The sequence below is a fragment of the Psittacula echo genome (genome assembly GCF_963264785.1).
Source record: "Psittacula echo genome assembly, chromosome: 2".
Lineage (NCBI taxonomy): Eukaryota > Metazoa > Chordata > Aves > Psittaciformes > Psittacidae > Psittacula > Psittacula echo.
The window spans coordinates 50,142,028-50,166,607 of NC_137737.1; the positions used below are offsets into that span (position 1 = coordinate 50,142,028).

General features: G+C 34.7%; 1 protein-coding gene across 1 annotated transcript in view; it reads right to left on the reverse strand.

The window, feature by feature from the left end:
- Nucleotides 1-3,232: 3,232 nt before the first annotated feature.
- The window catches only part of DYNC2I1 (dynein 2 intermediate chain 1), a gene marked incomplete at both ends in the record, with an annotated part of 28,056 nt that continues 6,708 nt past the window's right edge, over nt 3,233-24,580 (reverse strand). The window contains 19 exons of the mRNA XM_080610914.1: nt 3,233-3,404; nt 4,502-4,722; nt 5,677-5,808; nt 6,080-6,176; nt 6,393-6,453; nt 7,719-7,770; nt 8,816-8,877; nt 9,912-10,025; nt 12,729-12,891; nt 13,547-13,719; nt 14,572-14,701; nt 15,024-15,118; nt 15,469-15,580; nt 16,107-16,236; nt 19,040-19,142; nt 20,798-20,990; nt 21,476-21,553; nt 22,887-22,944; nt 24,087-24,145. Coding sequence (XP_080467040.1) covers nt 3,233-3,404; nt 4,502-4,722; nt 5,677-5,808; nt 6,080-6,176; nt 6,393-6,453; nt 7,719-7,770; nt 8,816-8,877; nt 9,912-10,025; nt 12,729-12,891; nt 13,547-13,719; nt 14,572-14,701; nt 15,024-15,118; nt 15,469-15,580; nt 16,107-16,236; nt 19,040-19,142; nt 20,798-20,990; nt 21,476-21,553; nt 22,887-22,944; nt 24,087-24,145 — 2,205 coding nt within the window. The remainder of the gene's footprint in view (nt 3,405-4,501; nt 4,723-5,676; nt 5,809-6,079; nt 6,177-6,392; nt 6,454-7,718; nt 7,771-8,815; nt 8,878-9,911; nt 10,026-12,728; nt 12,892-13,546; nt 13,720-14,571; nt 14,702-15,023; nt 15,119-15,468; nt 15,581-16,106; nt 16,237-19,039; nt 19,143-20,797; nt 20,991-21,475; nt 21,554-22,886; nt 22,945-24,086; nt 24,146-24,580) is intronic.

The window sequence follows — 24,580 nt, forward strand, 5'->3', positions numbered from 1 at the left end:
TGGTAACCTCCTAAGTAAATTTTACATAAGCTTGTTCCCACAATCTGTGTAACTCAATGACACTTTACTATTTGCTTTAGTCCAGCCAATTTCTACACCTAGAACAGATCTAGATGGATTTTCCAACTCCTTGGGAAAAAAAAAATCCACCTGCCTTCGAAATTAACAGCTATTTTTATGACTCAAATGTGTTCTGCTAAAAATATTCCAGCTAGTAGAATATTCCCTCATTGCTATGGAAGCTACAGTGCTTCTGTATCCTTCAACATGTCCTAACTAAATGACAGCTATAATTAATTAGGGCAAAACTGCATTGGGTAGGATGGTCACTTTCAGTACAATTAAAAAGAAATGCTCTGGTACAAAAGAAGAGTTCTCCCAAGCTCTACTGCAAAGACAGCCTGACAGGTTAATAAAACCATTTCTAAACACTTGTAAGAAATCAGCCGTCCGATTCAAAAATTCTGTTCCTCAGTTAACTTATTATTCAGCTACTGAAAACTTCAGCTTCCCATCTGTTAGACAACAAAATCCAATGAAAACAATATTAATATTAATGTTCTAAACAGAAAAGGCTTTCAAAGCGTTCATAAAGTGGAAAAAAAAAGCAGAAGTATATCCAAAACTTTCTGGTGTTTTGCATATTTAAAATTTTTCAGCGTAGCTGCTAGGATTCATTGGCTTAAGAGCAAGAGGTTATATTTTATAAAAGTTACTAATATGGGTGGATAGTGATATAACTTTCATATAATTCGAATGGTAAGTCTGTACTATATGGGTCAGTTAATTTTAACTACAGTTCATACTGTTAAGAATGCACATTCCAAAATTGCCCACAAGTGGGACAAAAATATTTACTGTGGCTGTTTTAAATGTTTCATGCTGGTAGTGCTTACGTCCTGTATAAAGATCACTCAATAGAATGTGTGTGCATATGCATGCATATGAGAGCTACCAGTCAAAATGATATGGATATGAAAATACTTTGGAATTCACAGGTGAACTTTTTTTCTTCCATATACAGGGTCTCATTTTTTATTAATCATTTTGTTCCTTATGAAACACATGTAAAATCCAATATCTTACATTAATAATATAAACTGGACAATCATTTGATGGAAATTTACATCAACATAGTTGATGGAAAATTACTTTGTTTGAAACAATTTTGTAAGTCCTTATGCATGGAATGGTGTCCTTGTATTGCAGCCTACCAATACTACTCATTTTTCTGATCATATACAAGCTCAAAATGGTTACACAAATACATCCAACTGTAGGGCGCCACTCTAACAGTCTGCATTTACCCAGGGAAAGAACACAGAGAGGAACAGCAGCTTCTCATATTCTCATAAGAGCAACCGTCAGCCCAGGTTATGTTTATATTAGTACATCAGTTTGCAGTTTAAGAGAGAAAACCTATCCTTGAGGCAAGAAACACAGGCCCAGTGCCAGAACTGACTTATACTTAGCTCTCCAGGCAGTACAAGCATAACTGGGCCTAAAATACTTGGATTTTGAATTCAAGCACACCTATCAACAGCAGCTCAATAGTAGTAATAGGTACTTCAAGGTAACAACAGCTACTTCTAGGTGAAGGTGGACGCTATTTTTAACATTTCACATATTGGAAAAACCCCACAACACAGAGCACAAGGCAGAAAAACCCCAACCCTTTGTTTAGAGTTTCCATATAAGGAAGTGGGTGTAGTAAGAAAATTCAAGATGGCAAATGTTGAAAGTGATGAAATTATAATAAGAAATTTCTTTCAGAAAACTACTATAATCTAAAAGCTTAATTTTGATCTTATATTGCAGGGAGGCAGTGGTGGAGTATGCCTCTCAGAGAGAAAGAGTGTGGGACTTGGGTTTGGCTTTTTTACTATGAGTCTCAGAAGTGATGCTCTGCTACCTTACTGTGAAAAGTACCTGCCATTTCTTTTCTATCTGGATTACTAAAGATATTCTAATTTAACTTGCAGTGTGCATTATTACCATATAAACCCAACAGTGAAGATGAAGGGAGACATTTGTGTTTATACCCATGAAAAACAAAAGTCTACGGCAGACCAGGGAACTAGGATCTGTGCCTCTGACAGTTCATCGGGCTCTCTGGATTGCAGACGCTGCTTCTGAGGTGTACAACAGCTTCACTCCTGAAGCGGTGCCTGTTGTTTATGTAAGGCACTCATTTTTTACTGCTGTGACTTGGCACCATCATGTGGCCACTTTGAGTTTGCTCAACTGAAGTAACAATTTACATACAAAAACGTTTGCAATGAATTAATTAGAATATAGAAATTATTTCAGTCTGGTTTAGAAGGAGATGGTACATACCTTAAATATATGTTCACTAAATTCTGAACACAATTGTCCTTCCCCTCCCACCCCCGAATTTGTGCTCATTTAATCATGATTTTTCTCATGATCTGTAACTCAGAAGCTGTTAGGCCACAAAAGTTTAAGACATTTTCAGCGCTTGGTCCTGGTCCAAACTTTACCATTAGTGTACAAAAGTATCACATTGTAGACAACTATCCTCTTCCTCACTACAAGAGTTTTGGAAGTAATTTGCAGGATTAAACAGGATGGTATTACACCAGAAATCCCAAAGGATTGAGAGTTTCACTACATCTCACAAGCATGTTGCTTACAATAGTTGGACCAAACAGGTCCACATACCAGGAAAACTGGAGTTAGCCAGGTATTCCTTTTGCAAAGTTTCAGGATCAAAATTAGAACTAAAATACCGTGTGATGTAAATCTGTATTCTGATACGTCTGCATAAGGATTTTAGGTAGATAGAACAAAGTATTATCAAGTGTTAGTGTGTAAAAGGCCCAGAGCTAGAGATCTCCATACATTCTTGTTGCTTATACATAGGCACAACTTTATGCTCACCATAAAGGATTGCTATCACTTACTTCAGAGCAGAATAATGAGAAACAGTAGTGTAATTTATAGGAATATATTTTCAGTATTTTTTAAAAAATATATACATCTAGAGTACTTTCAGTACTGAAATACAGTTCATGTTTCATTACAATAATGCTAGATTTGGTTGTCGTTTGATAAAATATACTGATTTAGCTGAAATATTGTATTGATACTCTTTAAAATATAAAGAAGTTATATACAAATACAAAATTACATTACAAATCTTTTAATTGAGGTTAAAAATAATCTAAATATACTGCAATGATTTGCACACCCAGATACAGGTGTCCTGTTTCTAGAAAGACTGCAGTAAAATCAGGTGTAGTTTTTCAGATTCCTCAGGCTGAGGTAATGCCCACTTTTTCTTTACATACTGAATGTCTATCTCTCCAGACTCTTGGGCCAGCACAACGCCTAACAATCCATTTGTTTTTTCTGGTTCTCCCAGTAGAGCCATTGTTACAACACTGAAATAAAAAGAATGGAAGAGTGGTTTTTAATTAAGGTTAAATTAACAGAAATTGGTGCTTTCAAACATGGTTTTAGCAAGTTACTTACTGATAACTATGATTCCTTTCTTCTGCTTACCACAGTGTAATATTCCTCACTATTTCAGTACCCAGCATGTTCTTTAGCTTTCCATCAGTTGCAATCATTTAATGTAAATATAACAGGCAATTCTTTCCCTGTTCACAGATTCCATCATCAATTTCTAATCATGACTTAAAAATTACTTCAAGCTTGTAAAAATGAACTATGTTTTATAGTATTTTGCAGTACAGTGCAACAACTTTTTAAATTATATGATTTTCGCCCAAAACTAGCAGCACTTTGCTATAGTTTACAAGGCTACAAGTAAAACCTTTAGTCAGAGGGATATTCACTAAGACTAACTTAAGCCTAGGGAAGACAGAGTCTCCTGCTAGGGTTCCCAGCAGGAAGAAAACAGAATCCTCATGACTGTAATACAGAAAGCCTAAATTAAAGTGCTTTTCTGCATCAGTCCACAAAAGACCCAAGTCTCTACACTGACTATAGGAACAGTTACTCTGATGTTACTCTTGGTGAATACATGCTAGCCAAGAATAGTGCTTACTTTGTGACAATGAACACAATGTATTTCTTTACATTGGTAACCATACCAAATATGCACGTTTTAAAATGTTGTTCAACATCTTGCCTATTTTAGGGGTTGATCCTGATCCAGCAAAGCTGTCTTTGAACTTAAACATTCCAGTGATTTTAGTGGGAACAAAATTTTTCACTCCATACAAACAGCAACTGCTCCATGTACAGACATCTGTTCCAACTGATATTAATATAAACTGAAATCAGGTATAGTGTTATTATTTCTCCTTTATCACTACATAATAAGTAAATAAGGATAAATTAAAATTCAGCTCACTACAGTCTCTTTCCACACCTCCAATAGTTTAAAAAAAAATATGACTTGGAAAAGCAAATTCTAATGAACATTTAATGTCAAGCAAAAAAACCCATTCAGACTCTAATAAAAATGTAGATGTAATATTCTGTTAAAAAGAGAGTAATATAATGTACTTACTTCTCTGGAATAGCCTGCTTTGCCACAGGCAACAAATCATTTTCCAGAAGATCCCAAATGTAAATATTAGATGATGCATCCAGGACAAAAAACACAGCAGGTCTTGTTAAAGCCCACTGCAGGGCAATTATTGGCTGGCCATTTGTGCTGTCATTCCACTGCATGAGGGGATATTCTGATGTCATTTGGTGTAATCGAATACTTCCATCTGAACAGCCGACCTGTATTGTAGTCAGAAAGAAAACTGCAACTTAATTCTTGAGAAGTAAACCTAAATCCAAAGACAGGCAGACATCACTGTCAGACATCCCAGGTATTTTCTTATAACCTTTGTCTTGCCTGTTGTAACATTTACAAGTTTGCTGTAATTCAGGTACAAAAGAAACTATTCTATGAAAAAAGAAAACTTATTACCCTCAGCCACCTTTACATCCACACTGGTAAAGGAAAGTTCTGACTGCACAGAGGTGACACAAAATACTTGCAGTGTAGCCAAGCACATTCATTGTATACCTTAGGCAATCACAACGAAATCATGCAATTCATGGCAAATTTAGAAAGCAAGCTTTTCAGGTGATGATTGAGTACAAATATATGAAAAGATAAGCAGATGGAAAATACTACCAAAGCTAGACCCAAGTTCCACTGAATAAACTTTCACAAGGGAGACGAATAAAAACAGCCGGTGTGCCAATATGAACTGCTGGAGGCATATTCAAACACACCTCACCACAGGGTACACTTCCAACAAGTGCATGCCTGATGTGGGAGAAAAAGAAAGCATGGAATGCACAGAGCTGCCCAACAAATCTTTATTTTCCAGCAATACAGATATTTTTGTCTCCAAATTGATTATGTCAGTAAGAGACGTACGATGAGTGGGAAAGAGCTGAGGCTTCATTAACAGCAGAAAACCTGCTTGTAATGCTGAATTTTGGTAAAAACAAAGGGTAAGTTATAATGCTGAAGTAAGACTGACATTTGCTTCCATGAACTAGGTGGTCCACCTTTTACATAAGCAAAGTTCAAACACCAGGACACAAGATTTTTTGTCACAGATTGGAATTAAGGAGGTAACTCAACTATCACATCTAGTTAAATATACTAAATTAGAAATCCTCCCTCAGCAAGTAATTAAAAAATGAAACCTTCATTATATTAAAACATTTTCATACCAAGAATAGTGGCTTTCCAAAAGGGAAGAAATCAATTGCATTGATGCTTATTGATCTCAGTTCACTCTCCTTGGGTTTGAAGAGCTTTGGAAAAACTTTTAAACCATGTCTTGTACCGTGGCCTACCAGTCCCTGTAAACAACATGAAGAAAGCGAATTAAACAAAACAAAATTTGCATTATCAGTATTACAAGAAGTTGTTAAATAATTCACAGAGCAGCTACCTGAAAAGATCCTTAACAGCTAACAAATGTTAATAGCTAGCAGATTTTAATAACAGTCTCAAAAAATAAATTTTATATACAGTCTAATGATAAAATTCCAAGGAAATGGGGTAGGTTCCAAAGGAAAAAAACAAAACAAAACCAAAAAACAATGAGATGAATTTCAGCAGATTACTCACAATGTTTGTTCCAACAATGAAATTATTAGGATTAGAAGACAGAAATTTAATGGTCAGTGTCTGAGGCATTCTCTGGCGCACATCCTTTGGGAAAAGGCTAGAAAAAGTAAAAAAAATTGCATAAATACAGGAAGTTGTCTTCTAAAGCTACGTGAGTACATAGACAAACTCTTGATCAAAAATGTCTATGCCTACCTCTAAGAAGCAGCATATACTGAAAACACTCAAATAACTAATGAAAATATTGTTAAATATATCCTACATTAATTGTACAAGATACACATGTGAAATCTAAATGCCCCTGTTTTCTCACCTGTTATTCAAGTCCATAGTCGAGCTATGTACTAACTTCACTTTTCCTCCAGGAACTAAACCTAAAATTATATAAAATAATTATTTAAACTGATTGGAGCACTTTGCATTAAGTGCTATCATCAAATCAAAACCTAAACTAATAAATAAACTCCTATTTTATAATTGTTTAATGTAGATAGAGCTTTTGATATGTAAGAATCTTACATCACTGATAACTACGTACTTCAGAATTCAAATCTGAAGAGCTGTAATCAAAGAATGAGGACAGATAAAGGGAAACATGATTTGGTTTAGTTTTATAGTATACGTATAACATCCTGTAATAGCACTCTATAAAACCCAATTCAATGAAGAGAATGCACATTTATGTCACTTGGATCTTTGATAATGAATTCTACTAATAAAGAAACTGTAATAATGCTTCCATAAAGTTGATCTATGTTACTTGTTACTAGAGAGTAACATTAATAATTCAAATCCTTCAAACACAAGAATTTTTTGAATTAAAAAATAAAAAAAAAATAAAATAAAAATTCTGCTGGTAGTAAAACTGTGTCAGCACACAATCATAGCTTTAAAATGTACCTTTCCACAGATGTAACACTCACCATTTGCAGTTTAATATAGACAAACATTGAACACAAGCTTGTAAAATAGAAAACTGATAAAAAAATTCTAGTTTGTTAGCATTACTTCATTGTTTATATATGTACTTTAAAAATGTATCAGGATTTCAGTAACAGCCTTTTCCAGTTAGGTAAGCATGTAAGTCCGATTTTACTCAAAGAATAAAAAAAAAATGTGATTTTCTTCACTCACATAACACAAGAAGAACTGAATAGACTTCACTCTACTTTTTTCATGGAAACATTTTCTTACATTAACTATCTTACCCAAAAGAGAAATTTCAGCACAATTATCAAAATGGAGATACAGGCAATAACAAAAGCATTATAACAGATTTGATTAGAACTAAAGAAAGAACAGGAGGGCCAAGGATATAAAATCTCATATTCTTTGAAGAGAAAAACAAAACAAATATAAGCGTTCAAGACACAGAAATCTGCTTTGACGCTTTATGTGGTTGTCTAGGGGCACTTACCAATACAGAATTAGCTGATGAGATACAGATTGCAGAGAAAATAATTCTCATGATCACCTGACCATTAACCCCAAATATGACATATGTCCAATTCATAATGAATCTTTTCCTCATAAGTTTGGCCTTCATTTAAATTACTTTTTCCCATCCCTGACTCTTCCTCTCTTCTAACTTCATAATAAACTCAAACACTTTATTCTATTTCCAATGTAAAGTACTCACCTAAATCAGTTTGTGAACCAGCTAAATCCACTTTTTGTAACTCAACAACTACCTGAAAAGTCAATATTTCACATTAATAAGCAATAAATATTTCCCTGATTTCAAAGTTTTTAACTTTTATAATAAAGTATGACATAAATCTGAAGGAGCACTTAGATAGGCAGGTCTAACACTGCAATGATTACAGGTTGATTCTTTGTTCCCTATCAATGTCTACAATGCTACAAATAGCTTCAAATGCCTGCTGGAAGTTCCCTGCTGGAAAACAGAATATGGGAGATTACCTTCTACACTTAATCACTACTTAGCATCTTACGTGGTTTGGCTGGTCATGAAAAAACACCCTAAACCCCCAAATAAGGAATTGTAACACACTTCCTGTGCTTTTCATGGGACATAAAGGGGTGGATCATTTGGCCTGAATCTGTTGCTTCTGAAGTTACTCAGAGCTTTAAGGGATTTAACTAATGATACAGAAGGGAAATACTTCTATCCCCTTATTATTCACTAAGCCATTCAGTTCCTCCAGCAAGGTCAACTCAGATGCAAACAGATTCAATAGCTGGGCCAGAGCTGCACCAGAAGATGATTGCAAACTTCTGACAGAAAAAAAGAGTTGTCAGGACAGTAATTAAGAGCAACAGATCTAGTGCTTACCTGAGCACTATATTACACGCAGGGTAATATTATCCACAGATTTTCATGTTTTGACTCTTGAATATTTATTTTATATAAATTATGAATGTAATTTCTCACACACATTCAGCACAGCCTCTAACACCACTATGATTCAAATAAAGTGGGTGTGTGAAAAACGACCAAAGTCCTCTTATGCAATTAACAGAAATTTGTGAACCTATTCCTGTGAATTAGAACTACTGATTGCCTGTTGTCACAAATTCATGTACCTGTTAATAGCTTTGCTTAAGGACAATGTCACGGCATTTGGAAGTCAGATCAAAAATTTTGAGGCTTTTATTGCAGTACTTTTCAGTGAGGAAATTTTCATCACAAATCCTAGGTTTTGGTTGCTGTACTAGAAATATTTTATTATTCCAACAGAAGATATTTTCTCTTTTCATATATATATTACTTACCCATATATTGAGGATTCCATTTTCATCCATTGAAGCTATCTGAAATGGAGGCTCTGATATTTCTATAGAAAGAACAGTAACAATATATATTCATTTACCGATCTTCATCCTGAATGATATCAAAGATTCTGAAACATTTCCTAGGTTAATATGTTCTCTGAAACACCTATGATTCTCTCAGGTGCGTAAAAAGGAGGAGTGTCCTAATTTTACCAAAGAAGAAATTAAATTAATTAAACTTTCTTTACTGAGAGGGTGGTCAAACACTGGAACAGGCTTCCTAGAGAGGTGGTCAATGCCCCAAGCCTGTCAGTGTTTAATAGACATTTGGATAATAACCCTTAACAACACACTTTAAGTTTTGGTCAGCCCTCAAATGGTCAGGCAGTTGTACTAGACGAACATTATAGGTCCCTTCCAACTGAAATATTCTATTCCATGTACCTATCTATCCTAGCATGTTCAGTTTGTTCTACCAAAAAGGCAGATGATCTCTGCATTTTTAAAAATGTCAGGTTTTTGCATGGACTTTGGAACAGAACATAGAGCACAATAGATGAAATCTTGCAAAACCTGCAATATGCAGCACATTTCTTTGGAATGCCACAGATTTCAAAGCGAAAATCAGCAATGGAAGTAATAATGTGTCCTCTAGCACACTGCCTGAGAATTTGAGGGGCATAAGAATTTCTTTTCAAAGTTTGGGCATAAAAAAATTAGGCTTTTTTAGTGCTTTCAGATATAAGGAGTTGCTTCACTGATACAGATAGGTTTTTTTCAGACACAGCAGAAGCCCCAAGACTTCTCTAAAGGCAATTTTTTGAGTGATAACTTGTTTTATCATGGAAGAATAAAATACTGTCTTGAAAACAGATATTCTAACAACCATGTACCCACATCTGATGTGAAGCTGCACTGAATGAACATTACATAAAAATGAGAGCAGAAAACAAACATGAATGTTGCGTTCAACTGATACTACAGACAACTGAAGCATCACAATAGACTTATAAACTGGATTTTGGCTATATTTGTTTCACTAGATACCTGCAGAAAGACTCAGATGTATTGATGCTTTGAAAACCAGCTTACATACCGTCCTGGTAAGAGAGGCTTGAGAGTCCATAACTCTGATCAGTGCAGAATGAGGTTGAGATAGGTTCCACTGCTATTATAGGAGAGGTGTGGTTTACTGAGTTTAGAATGCCATCTGTAATTAAGGATAATGAAAGTTAAACACAGTATTATTTCCAACAAAACCAAAAGCCTGATCACTTTTCAGCTTATGAGAGAATGATTACAATGAAAGAACAACAACTAATAAACTTAAGAATTACATTTACAAAGCCTCAAACATGAAAAGAATTATGCCAACTTCAAGCTCCATAAACAAGAGGTAGAAACAAATCACTTCTTACTACAGAAAAGATAAAATTGAAGAAAAAATTCACTCTTAATAGAAAGTAACTACCCTGAATCAACCAACTTACCACAGGAAAGAATGTATTTACTCTTTAATAACATTTTTAAATGTATTATGTGGAGCAATTTCAATGTGCATTCTTTGTCAGATACTCTTGATCTCCAGACTTGCACTGGGCACTGAACTTAATCTCATTTAAGACTAAAAGCATAAAGCTTCCTAAGTATACAGCATTAAAACCTGCTTGATTACATACGCAACTGCATGAAATTGTATACACACATTTGACTACTAGCCCATTGTGCAACACAAGACCAAGCATCCTTCACCTACTAAAAAATTTAAAGGTCTAAACAGCTAACTAATGTTTACTTTTACATGGCTACTGCAATTAGATACACTTGAGAACAAAAGAGGATTTTCTGCATGTGTGTGCTAGATTTTTAAAGAAACATATTCATATCTCAGTGCAAATTAAATGGTAGCACCTGCACACAAGAAAAGGAAAAATACATAAAGGACCTATTTTGCAGTAATAAAATTATTTTCAAAAATATGGCTATGCTTTATTTGTCACTCCGGGACACAATAAGGCATCAAGAAAAACAGGACCAATTTATAATTAAGACTGAGACCAATGCTGGTCTGTACACTTCATTCTCAATCTCCCAACATACAACTATGCTCAATGAAAACATCAGTAAGCTTAGTGACTTGCTCTTCTATTTAATTGCAATGACAAACACTGGTAATAGGCATAGAGATCCATTCATTTCCATCAGATTCATAAAACTATAGGAATTTCATATACCAACTAAAATGCACAGAGAAGTACTTCAGGTTGCATCTTCCAGTATGTCAGCTATATGCCCTAAATAAAATTCTGTAACTTTTGAATTCACTGCCCATGGATTATAAGAAACTTTACAAAAGTCTTTTGTTATTTTGATCACACATTCAATGATCAGAGTGTAGAAAAAGAGAAATGCAATGACAAGAAAATGCCGAAGTATGAAAGGAGGTCACCCACAAGAGCTTTTGAAAAGTAAACTTTCTTCTGGCTTCCCAATATGTACACAACACTAACTTGGGTCATACCTAAACAATGCAACAAATTAATTCCACATTACTTTTTGCTGCTGTGCTTCTCTGTCATTAAGAACGTGGAAAGAGCGCACTATACCTGTCAACTGACCCCAGTGCTAGAGATTATGTTCATGTGACAAGCTGGATGGCAGAAAACTGTATGTCCAGGTTTTGCTCCAACATGCTACTCATACTTTGAAAAACTGGCATTTTTCCTAAGATCCAATCTAAACCTCCCCCGGTGCACCTTGAGGCCATTTCCTCTTGCCCTAATCACTTGTTACTTCAGAGAAAAGACCAACACCCACCTTGCTACAACCTCCTTTTAGGTAGTTGTAGAGAATGATAAGGTCTCCCTTCAGTTTCCTTTCCTCCAGGCTAAACAACCCCAGTTCCCTCGTTCATTCTTCATAAGACTTGTGCTCTAGACCCTTCACCAGCTTCGTTGCTCTTCTTTGGACATGCCTGATCACGTCAAAGTTTTTCTTGCAGTAAGGGGCCCAAAACTGAACACAGTATTCAAGGTGCAGCCTCACCAATGCTGACTACAGGGGGACAATCCTTTTCCTAGTCCTGCTGGCCACATTATTTCTGATACAAGCCAGGATGCCGTTGGCTTTCTTGGCCACCCTGATGCAAGCTGCCTCATGTTCAGCCGGCTGTTGACCAGCACCCCCAGGTCCTTTTCCGCCAAGCAGTTTTCCAGCCACTCTCCCCCAAGCCTGTAGCATTGCATGGGGTCGTTGTGACCCAAGACAGGACCCAGCATTCAGCCTTGTTGAACCTCATACCATCGGCCACAGGCCATCAATCCAGCCTGTCCAGATCCCACAGCAGAGCCTTCCTACCCTCCAGCAGATCAACAATACCACCCAACCTGGTGTCATCTGCAAACTTACTGACTGCAAGCTTATGCTTGCAGTGTACACTTGGATACTTACCTTGCATGCAACCTTACAGAAACATCAAGGATTAGGTGACAATTTGCACAACTGCAAATTGCAACTTTTAAGTGACATTAAAAAATCTTACATTTGATTTTTTAAAATACATCTTAATTGTGTGTTTTTATGTATACAAAGAAATGTAGGTTATATTAGAGGAGATAACATCATGAAAATTGACTAAGCTAATGATTTTAGATGAGGTAGTAGTTGAGTAGTTCATTTTAATATTACAATGGTCCTTAGGTTCTACATCTGGTTCACGTCTGTTCTTACTGCGTGATACATATTGAGCTAGATTACATTTCTTTAAAGCAATTACTGATTGGCAATTTTTACTACAGTAAATATAATTTCTGAACAGGCTGAACTAGGTTACTAAGAAAGAGTGTTCTTAGCAGTTAGCAGTGGAATTGTTCACTGCCCACAGAATGACTAATCAGAATGCATAGATACTAACCAGTGGAAAACGTTGGAACTCTAAATGTCCAGTCAGTTTCACTGATCATGATATGAGGATGCATTCTTGAGTCTTCATGGAGATCCCACACCAACAGTGAACCATCTACTGTTCCAGCAAAAACTAATGTTGTTTTACTGGGACTAAAGCAGCAACATATCACCTGTTAAGCAGAAAACACACTCATGCTTGATATTATGATAAAGGCCAATAACTTGATAACCCAAAATGTTTGTTCTTCCTAGGCATGCAAATCCAGAAAAGACATGTTACATGCATTTACAGCAGAAGGACAATTTATGTAAAAGGGAAGAAGGATACAAGACTTTCAGTAGGCCTTCCTTTTCAAAGACAATTGTTGTCTAATCTGTATCTACTGCCACGAAGCTGGAAAGTGTGATTCAGCTGTATGATACTGATGGGTAGAGAGAAGTTCTGACAACACAAACCAGTGTTTTACTTCTGTTCACTCTTGAACCATGCAATCGAGTCACAACTGAAAAAAAACAAAAAAACCCAAAACCAACCAAACAAAAAAAACCAAACAACAAAGCAAAACGAAAAAAAAAAAGCCCACACCAAAACCAACCAACCAACCAACCAAAAAAATCCCATGACCATCACTACATTCTAGTACTGGAGCACAAAAAGGATTTAGAATAGTGTCTTCCTCACTAAGCTCAAATGTTTCTCGAAAGATGATACATCCATCAGCAAAACAAGAAAACAAAAAAACAAAATACATATCTGATACAAACATAAATACATAATAAAGTGTTTTATTCTATGGGCAAATATACAATGTTATTAAAACATACCTCTGAGTCACATATTAAAACTTTCTGGGGACTCGAGGGCTGCCAGATGTTCCAAACACATATGATGCTCTTTCTGTTCAGTAAACCAACACCTGGCTTTTTGGGTAATCCATGAACAGAAAGTAGCATCTGCCTCTGAACTTGAGACACATACAGACAGGATATTTTTCGGTCTAAACAATTAAAAAAAAAAATCAGGGAAGAAAAGCAATAAATAAAAAAGTAAACTCACTGCAGATAAAAAAAACATTTAGCTGCTATAGCAACAACTACAGAAGCAAAGACGTAATTATGAATAATTTTCCTATTAGCAGTGGGTTGCTTTAGACACTATACAAGAAAAAGGAGGGACTAGAGAGGGAATCCAAAAAATTAGAAGTAAGTAGAGAGAAAAATAAAGGAAGAGAGTCAGAAAGTCTGATATGACGTCAGTATATATACTCAAAATAAAGCTAAGTCTCAAACAGGAAACAGCACAGGCCAGGCTTTTTCTGGTTCATCTTATCTACTCATGTTAGAATACATATGGGTTTGTGTTATAATAGGTCTTCCTAACATAATTACAGATGCTCTATTTTCATTTTAATTTTTATATGAAATTCTACTGTTTATAGGGGGAAGATATAACTGCATTTCAAAAAGATCAGGCCATATTCTCCCTGTTTAATAACCTGGCTTTATTTGCAGCTTTGGCCTTGCTGTCAGCATAAAGAGACTAAACAAATTATACCCCTTGGGTGGCTCTTCAACAACTGGGGCAAGAATTACCTCCAGGGCACCCCTGTATCATGCTAACTGCTGGCTATATTTCTGGTTTCACTGCAGCTGGGGTGCACTCTGATGTTCCCTACATGAAAATAATCTGCACAGAGCTACAGCAAGATTAGCGCAATTAAAAGTGGACTTTACATCATTTATGTATCCTGTGCTGTTTGCACTTCAGTCATGACAAAGAGCATGGTACTTTGCATAAGTAAGAAGAGTTCACACTGTATACTAGAAGGTGTAGAATAAAGTTCCCTTACCATGGAGGAATGGCTGGTTAGTATTTAACTGGAAACAGCTATCACTAATAGATAGACTGGTTTGTCGAGATCTTAGTTTCCACCTGGGTTGTGTTGCAACTTGATCTTCCTCTAGCAAAACAGCAATCACCTTTCAAACATAATTACATTTATAGAAATAAAAGGGTCATCTTATCTTTCAGCTTTGCTATTTGTAGCTTTCTAAATTATGTGGACTAACTTAATAGACCTTTATCAATTCTCTTGATAATTTCATACCTTCACAAATACAGCTTACAGAATAAAAGTTGTACAGCTCTGGTTCAATTTCTTTGCAGAGAGATAAATCTCCCTGATAAGGAGTATTACTTATGTAATTTATTTAAATTAGTCAGAACAAGTACTGTAAGTGATCTATCACACTATATACTTATGCACACAACTCATAAGGGATATTAAGTACGTAAGTGTACCTGGCAAGCAGACCGGAGGAAATTTGCTAATCTTTGTGAATCAATTTTCGGTGTTAGAGCTCCATTCACTGACGTATCCTGGCTGTTTATGGGACCTAAATGAAAACAAACCCCAAAAGCTTCAAAAGGAAATCAATTAAGGAAACCATAAGAACAGTATCATTTTCAAGCAAGAGGAGAGTGGAATGAATCAACTTCTCTTCAGCAGAAGTAACAATACTGAAGAACAAGATCTGCTGGGGAATCATATCTCCTGCCAATACAAAAAGCAATCCAGAAGGAAGAAACTGTTTCTGCCACTCACTCTCCACCCCCTCCAGAAGGGGATTAAAAATGCCTATAGCAGTTTGCTATCAATGCACACAAATTTTGACAATAAATGGGTACAAAAGAGAAAGTTTACATGCATACATTTATAAATTAGTAAGATTAAAATGTACTTCACCTCCAGATACAAGGGCACTTTCTCCTGGATGTTGTGTCCATTTCTCCAACGTCTCAAATTCCTCAGTCTGGATGTCTCTCTCAAGATTGTCCTCATTACACTGAACATATGCCTTAAGTAGAGATATAAAGTGATCAATATATGGTTGACACAGATAAGAATGACAGCACATAACTGAATAGAACGTAAAGTACTTTTAAAATGGATTTACTCAACCTCTTCTGTTTCTAAATTCAGTCCTAAACACACTGACACATTGTCGCTATTCTGCGCATGCAAATTTTACCACATTTCCCACAACAGTGCTAGACCTACTCAAAAAATACAGAATGTCTTCAATGATGCATAAACACTAAACCCAGCATACTTGGGGTAATGAGCCACAGACATACAGAAAGTCCTTTAGAAAATGGGGAAGAAACACAAGAGAGTCGACTCCTAATGCAGAAAGGAAACGGCCAACAATTTTTATATAATTGCTTTAGGGTAATTAAGGCTTAGAGATGAAAAAAAAAAAAAATCATCGATTTATGACTTTGTTGTCCTATCAGTAACTTTCTTTCATGAGGAAAATTATTTTTCTAGAACAAGAATCAGCACTTTCAGGATTTAAATATTACTACATATTTGCTACCCACCTGCTTAGTGTTCATTTTACCAAAATTCCTGATATACATGTTGTACTCATTTACAGGAGGCAAATCCAGTAAAGAATAACTCATTGAGAAGTCCAGATCAATTAGTGGGAGAAGTTCTGAACTTCGTTTTCTTTAGAATGAATTACAAAAGAGAAACACAAAAATGGTTAAGATCAAGTATTTGGTATTCCAAAAGAAAAACAACTTGATTTTGTACAGCACCAGAGATCTAACAATCCACTTGTCTATACAAACTGAAGCTGTACCAAAATTTATTGACAGATAAAAATATACCAACAGAAGTACATTTAATATTGTTATGAATTCTTACTTAACGTTACATTGAGATAATTATAATGCTTGAAAATACAATACTGATCGCAAATAGCAAACTTAAGTGGTTATTATTAAACACAAACTGTCAAAGCATAGCACAATCATCTTGCCTAAGTATTCAAAAGCTGTTTTCTCTGAGAGGTAACAGATGAATGTTTCCTTCTTCCTATTGTTAGGGTGGTGGGTAATTCTCCTATACTCATTTTATTAGCTTACATACCCTATATGTGTATATGCTTTACAAAGACTGTCTATAATGTCCTGGTTTTGTTAGACCTATGTAAATGTACTTTGGATGACCTCCACTGATAACAGACTGCCTGAATTTGTACCTCTTCACATCACAAGGGAAATAAGTAACAATAGCAGCAGCAACCCTAAAATGTGTTTTGGATATATATATATTAAATAACTCTAATACTGATTCATAACTTGTGGGCATAAATACTGACCTCTTCCTCAAAAAGCAGGCCTACAAAACCCATCTGTTCCTGAACTATTGGACTTGATCTAAAAAGTATGAAAACGAGGACTAGACATTGAGGTAGACTGTGTATTTTTCACTTATATTTTTTGGGTTTGATAACATTAGTAGTATTTAAGATATCTGAAATCTCTTTGTCCTACGAAATGCCAATTTTTTCCATCTTCCTAAATTTCCTTGATTAAATGATAAAAACTAACTCAACCGCCTTATCCATCTTCCTTCGACCCCTTCACTTTCTGCCTACCTCAATTTTTAATTTTTCCTTCTTTGCTCACAAATAAAACTGTATTTTGATTCTTAATTGGAAAACAAGTCTACCTGCATATATTCTATCTTACTTTACATGATATTGAAACATTTATATGATATTTCTTATTATCACCCACTTCAAAGAGATTCCCACCACTCCACTTGTATGGTTGTGTGGATAATGAAAAGAGAGTCAATCTTTGTCACGATTCACACAACTATCTATCTACTTTAATGTCATAAAAGTGTTAAGATACTTTAAGAGTTAATGGCTTGAATTACATACAGATGTCTGTTTACAAGTTAATTCCATGCTCTTGTTATACTACAGATTCCTTGACAAGAAGAAAAGTAGTCTTCCTTTCTCTCTTGCACTTTCATTTTTAAAAAATATACTTAATACAAATACAAAGCAGATACAATTAGGGGTCTGTAGCAATTCAGTATCTAAACAATCTTGAAGATGCATATTCTAGTTGCAGTTTCCTCTCAGTAAAGTAGTCTTTGAAAAGGGGAAGGACTAGAGCAATATGAGCTGGAATTTCTCCTCCAATACTTTAGGCTGGATTTTTCTTTATGCATAAGAACAATTTTCACATCTCATTTTTGTTATTTGGTGACATCTATTGCATTTTCTCATCCATGTTTTATTGTTACTTCTACTTCCACTTCCTAATGCATCACCTTTTCATAAATACTGTGGGCACAGACTGCTGAGATACAATTCAAAAGTATGAAACTTGTTTCCTAGTTACAAATGTTAATGATACGTGCGGACAAATCCTTAAAATAAACTAATAGGCCTTGTATTAATACTTGCAACTCCAAAGTGCCACAGCTCTTTTATGGAATGCTTTCAGTCTACTTTCTGGTAGCAATGCATTATCTCAGCATTAAATTCACCAAACCCTTTCTTTTTCCATGGAAATGCTAGTTCTCTTCACAGGCTATATAATTTGTTAGCATGTACACAAAACCGTATCATGTATACATAGTCATACCAGTCATAGTACATAATCAGCAGAGGTTGACAAGCATTTCAGAAGGCCATTTGGCTTCCTGAATTTCCTAATCTGTCTCCACTATCTAGAGAGGAAGCCTAGGCAATGAACATATTGGGCATATAAATTTACGGAAGGTGAATTAGCCCAGACAATAAAATCTCCCTTATGTGAACATTAGCCACTGATGTGCAGCCATAACACAGTGTAATCTGGCATTGTCAATAAGATTTAATATTCTTGGTTTATGTGTCCAGTTGATTTAATACAAAATTGGAATTATAAACAGGTGTTTCAGATAAATCTGGAGCTTCTGGCAAGTTCTGCAAGAAAGAGGCATCAATTTTTTTTCTTTAATACAGAGCTGTCTTAGATGTCTCAAATCTGTATCAATTTTAGATCAGTAATAACATGTTTTTACACCAAGTGGTATTATCCCTGAAAGAGAACATGCTATTTTGGGAACAGTATGTGCCATATAGAGACTCAATTATTTCCAGAAATTACAGTTCTGCAGAGCCCTGAGAGCAGCTAAAAGGCTTGCTCTTTGGTACTTTAAGTCACTATTTAATTAAGTGACTGAAGAATCATACAAAGAAATGACCATCCTGGCAACTCATTCTATACTAAAATGGTTCAGAAAAATAGCTATATATATGTAAATTTCTGCTATTAAATGACATGTAGCAAAGTCCATAAATTATATTTACTCAAGAGCTAATTACTGTTAGCTTACAAAATAATATTTGTCTCTAAAACCCTCAATTTTATAAGCTTTACATATTTCAAATACAATGAAAAAAATTACGTTTCTCATACTGAGTTGCCATTTTGGGTGGATTAATTTAAAATACACTTACTTCTGCTTATTAGCCATATTTCGGCTACTTTGTCGCTGGTTTGCCATTTGAAAATCCATGAATAATCCACAGAAAGAGTTTCTGACAGAAGGGTATTGCCTTTCTGTGATATTTTAAAACATTGTTAGTGTTATAATTCACACTTCATAGTGCACTGAAATATAAAGCAGGAAGTTTAAAAAGCAACAGATTTATTATGACACAGTTATTAGTTTGCCCATTACACAACATGCTCTAGCACGGTTATTAGAACAATAAGCTTCTTCAGCAATGGACAGCATTTTTCCCTTATTATGGTCCGCTACCAATCAATGAAAAACTACTGACCACTGTAATTTTTATTTTAGAAGAGTATGATGCAGAAAGTGCCTCCTTCTTTCTCCTGCCATTAGGACTTGTTCTTCCCCTGTGTGCAGTAGAATGCTCTATGACCAATTCTAAAACTCGTAATGAATTCACACAGACTACACCATATGCATGCTATATCTCTAAATAAGAATCCATCATTACAGCTAGTGGAGAACGTCATCAACACAAGCTTAACTGATACCCTTGCATGAATAAGCAAAACATTGAAAACTGTTGCTTTAAAAGCCATGGTTAATGTAACAACTACAATATTTGATGTCACATTGATTTTTCTCCCTTTCCTGGCTATCACCTGGAAGTTAATTTACCTTAATATCCAACTTCCAGTCAGGACCAATGGTGTTTCACTGCCTCAGGGGAAGACTGCATTTTTAAATAATACTTGTAAAATGCTTTTAAACTTTTAAAAATCATTACCAGCATGATCAACAGCCTTTTCAACCATAGAGGATCAAAACTTGTCAAAAAAGAGAGGGCTGTGTACTTTACAATGAAGCACTAAGTGTTACAATTTAGAATTTAAAAATCTAACTCTATATTAGAATTCCATCCTGTTTATTAGATCTATACCATTAATGGAATTATTTTATTGATTCTACTCTGTTTATTAAAAAAACAGTAATAATTGCATAAATCTTCTGCAAGAAGAAATTCATATTACAGTATACTGGTTCTGACTTGCAACGAACACTTAACCAAAAATCTATGGATACTGGAAAGACTTAAAGAAACTCCATGCTATCCTTCTGTGACTGTAAAAACTTCATACAAACTAGAGTAAAAAGTTGTTTAAGATTCTTTTGAATAATAATTCTCTACTGCCATTCACATGAGTGGAGAGTGAAAAGCAGAACCACAACTGTATTTGTTAAATAAGTAGATCTGGAACTCACACGAATCAGACCAACTGAATACAAGACAACAATTCCATAGTCACATTTCAGGAAAAACACCCTGCATTTTAAAACTGATATAGAAATACATATTTAAGTAATATCTGTATTTTTCTCACCCTCCCACCCAGAGAAGTGGCTTCAACTTTGCTTAAGCGAGAACGGCAAATTAATATCACAGGAAGCCCCAAACTGTTCTAACACTCCTCCAGTTTTCAAAATCCAGACTCTCATATCCTGCCGTTACCCAAATTAAGACCTACTAAATGTCAGTCTGTAAGTTTTTATACTTCACATTTTAAATGATTAGTAATGCCTCTGAATCATTCTTCAGCAATGTGAAAGTTACAGTACTTACCCATAAACCTAAGTGACTCATCTAGAGGACCAGATTTCTGCCTTCAGGCAGACTTCTAGAAAAAGTGGCCTGTTTACTCTTATATTGTATGTGTTACTCATACATTTAATAAAAATAGACTGGTGTCTAATCACATACCCATGACTGGTTCCTTTTTTTCATTTTCAATTTCCTTTGCCAGTGAAGTACAAATTCTATTGTTTTCTGCATTAATTGCTCTTTGAATTTCTTCAATTTCTGATGTTCTAGAAAACTGAATCTCTCTTAGGTTTTCGTCTTCACCTCTTTCTTCACTTTTGTCTTCATCATCCTCAAAATCCTCTTCATAATCCTTTAAAAGTAACAGGACTTTCAATAACTAATAAACATGCATTATAGATGTATTTTTCACAATCTATTTTAGAAATTGTAAAATGCTGTCAAAATAAAAGTAAAATTCTCATACAGATGGCTATAAATCCTCCAACTGAAAGGCATTTTAAAATAACTCACAGGAAGAAAATGGCATGTCTTGACTGAGCAGTAATTTTAAAAATGGAAGACATTCCCATAGCGTTGTTCTTTAGTACCTGAAATACCCTTTTCTTTTCTTTTGTGAAGACTTCAACTCGAAAGAAGTTGGTTCTGATGAAATCTAAGCAAATATATAGCAGAGTTTCTACATAACATTTTAGTTACCTATTATTTACTGTCACCAAAAAATGAATAAGTAAAAAGCATGTATCATCCTGTAATTTTTCTTTCTGTGAATAAAGCTAATCATTATTTTGATATTTTAGGATTACTTAAAGAAGACAATTGTATGCTTTTACTTACTTCAAAATCATCTTCATAATCTGCTGAAAAATTATCAAATCCTGTGTCTGAATTATAGATGTGCATATCTTTAATTGCCTAAATAAGAAAAATTAAACTGTTAAATAATCTTAGAAAAAAATAAAGGTTTATCTGCCAAATCTTAGCATAAAGATAGGTAAATATTGTTCTTCCCAAATATTTCTACATTTTCAAGCAAACATATAACAAATTCTGGTTAGAAATAAAAATAAAAGCGTATTAAGAAGTTATAAATACTGACTTAAAATAATAATAGGAGACAAAACAGAACTCAACTTTATCTTTGGAAGACCAGTTGTTTTTCCAAAAATATTTTTGCCAGGAATGACATAAGAACTGCTGTGCTGCCTATAATTTCAATAGTGTACAGCATGGCTTGTATAGGTCAGCAAAATTAAGTCAGTGAAGAGGCAAATGTGCTTTCTATAAGCTCATTAGGGGCAGAAAAGCCTACAAAAGTACTTAAGCTAAATATCAGCACCAGAGCCAAAATAACGTAAATTAATTGAAAATTAGAAGAAAAGAAAAGAAAGAGAAGTACTTCTGGCATGAAACCAGCCAGGTTTTAACAGTATAGTTTTGAAAAATATATGACTGAAAGATATGAAAGATATACGGCTGCATAACATGAGACTATGGAAAGGGATGTCTTCATTAGGTACTACTACATTTTCCTAGATCGGGACCATAATCCTACAACATTCCAAAACAGAATTTGGATTCTGGAGGATGGATACAAACATATAAAAATATGACAAAATATTTTAAAACTTTATATAGTAAAGTTAGGCTGTTTCTGCACAGACTGGTCCAAATAAACCCAAGTCCATTCAGCTTATACTTCAGACTTGCTGAAAATTTGGTTGTGTCTGCATCTGTCCTTTTAAACACATATATATAAATACATATAAAAACCATACATATATATAAATACTTTCCCCTTTCTTACAGCAACTATTTTAAGAGATATGTATGAATTACATTGCTAAACACATTTTACTTGGCTTGCAAGTAATTACATATTACTCACCTGTTAGCTGTTTATAGAAAGAAATGTTATACTTCAGGTATGTGTAGATGTATTATATGTCTAAACTCTTCCCATTTACTGAAAATCATGTTTTCGTGCATAGAAGATATTATACATAGAAATAGATAGATACATAGATATGCAGTTGTATAGAGGGCTACCTGCAATGTTAGTATATTTATACAGAACAAATCAATTTTCTAATGCTGCATCCAGAAAGAGAGGTTAGGAGATACCTAAAGACCAATATATATATAAAAACCTGATCTTTGAATGCCTTTATATTGAAGTACATATTGTTATTGTTATTAATCCTAGGAAAAACACAACATTCAAAGTTCCAAAAACAAACTATTTCACCTCTTGCCCTGTGTTACCTTCCTTTTTTTCAATGAGTTTTCCTTTATTCTCCACAGTCCTGTTGAAAAAGAGAAAATCAATTTTATTAGTTAACTCTGAAGAAAGCACTAGTTTTATGTTGATTTTGGTTTCGGGGGGGGGGATTGTTTGCTTTAGAAAAAATAAGTCTTTTTTTCTTGAAAACAAAAAAAGTTGGAAATTTCCAATAAACTGAAATATTTCTACAAATACTTTTATGGATCTCTATTTATGGTACAAAATTATATTGAAACAGCCAAGTGATTAATCAGCTGAGAATTTCAAAAACCTTGTCCAAATTTAATGCCTATAATTGCATCAAAACAGAAGAACAGTAAGGAGGAAAAAAAAAACCTATTAAACCCACACATACATTGCATTGATATCTGCAGCAAACTGGAGATGAAGACCAGTTTGGTGTCATGTGCTCCAAAGCTATAAATCACAGACTGACATTCAAACGTTGTCTTTTATTTGGGGGTTTTATTTATGAGGACAATACAATCAGGGAGCAGGAGAAAAATCAAGAACTAGCTCTGCTCCTTAACAGTCTATTTTACTATTTTATAAGCAGAGTTTTGGACTTTAAGAATAGAATGTACTTAGAAATATAAACCTGACATTTTACTGATCCTACTGAGGATGACCTTGGCCTACCCCTTTCACATACAACAGTAAACTTGTTATATATAATGTTTCAGATAACATCCAGAGTAGTAACTACTATTCTGCAGTTACAAAGTTACAAAGTAGTAACTTTGTGAAGAGGTACACAAATTCTAATAAAAAAGAGAGTCCCATGTAGTTCATCATGAACCTTCTATGTGTCCACATGACTGCATAGTGAATCTCTGGGTGATATAATACAGCCTTTCTGTCTCCCACACTAAATGCCCAGATTAATAGATATGTACTTGGCAAGGACCAGAAAATATCTCTTGCTATTCTGGAGTAGGGGAGAAAAAAGAAACTCCAAACAAAACCAGCATATAAATACATACACTTTTACAAACCACAGATTTTTTTCTTTTTAATTGCTACTGTGCTGGGCAAAAGGCCTATGAAAATAAATTCTATTGACCCTAGATATCTGAGATCAAGAATTCATGCTTATTGTTCTGGTAGTGACTGAATCTTAGTGGATACCATACATAGATTTTTATTTTTAATCTCTGAATTTACCTTACGTGCTGATGGCTCTTTTGTTCTTGAATCCTCTCCTCTTTTTTGTATTCACTATTCTGTAAAAGAAGTCACGATAGTCACATGTCAGAAATGATGGGAGAAAATAAGTCTATGAACTTTTATTAGCAGTAGTGATAGTAAACAGAAAGAAAGGTTAATAATGAATTATTTCAATGACATAGTATTTTTTTTTAATCAGTCATTGCCTGTAAGACATTTTATGTTTGAATATCAGAATGATCACCTCCTTAGAGATATGGTAAGCAAAGAAAAAAACACCCATAAAAAGAGATGCTATATAAAGAATATCAGCTTCTCTTGAAAATTTTAAATACCTGGGAGTGAAGTTTGGCTGCATCCTCTTCTGCAATGTATTTCAGAAAAGAAACAAGAAGGGATCTGGAGTCTTCTACTACGCTTAACAAAACTTTATAAGGCTGTACCAGAGTAAATTCCAACTTTTGTAGGATACTTTCACATTAGTGTATTAG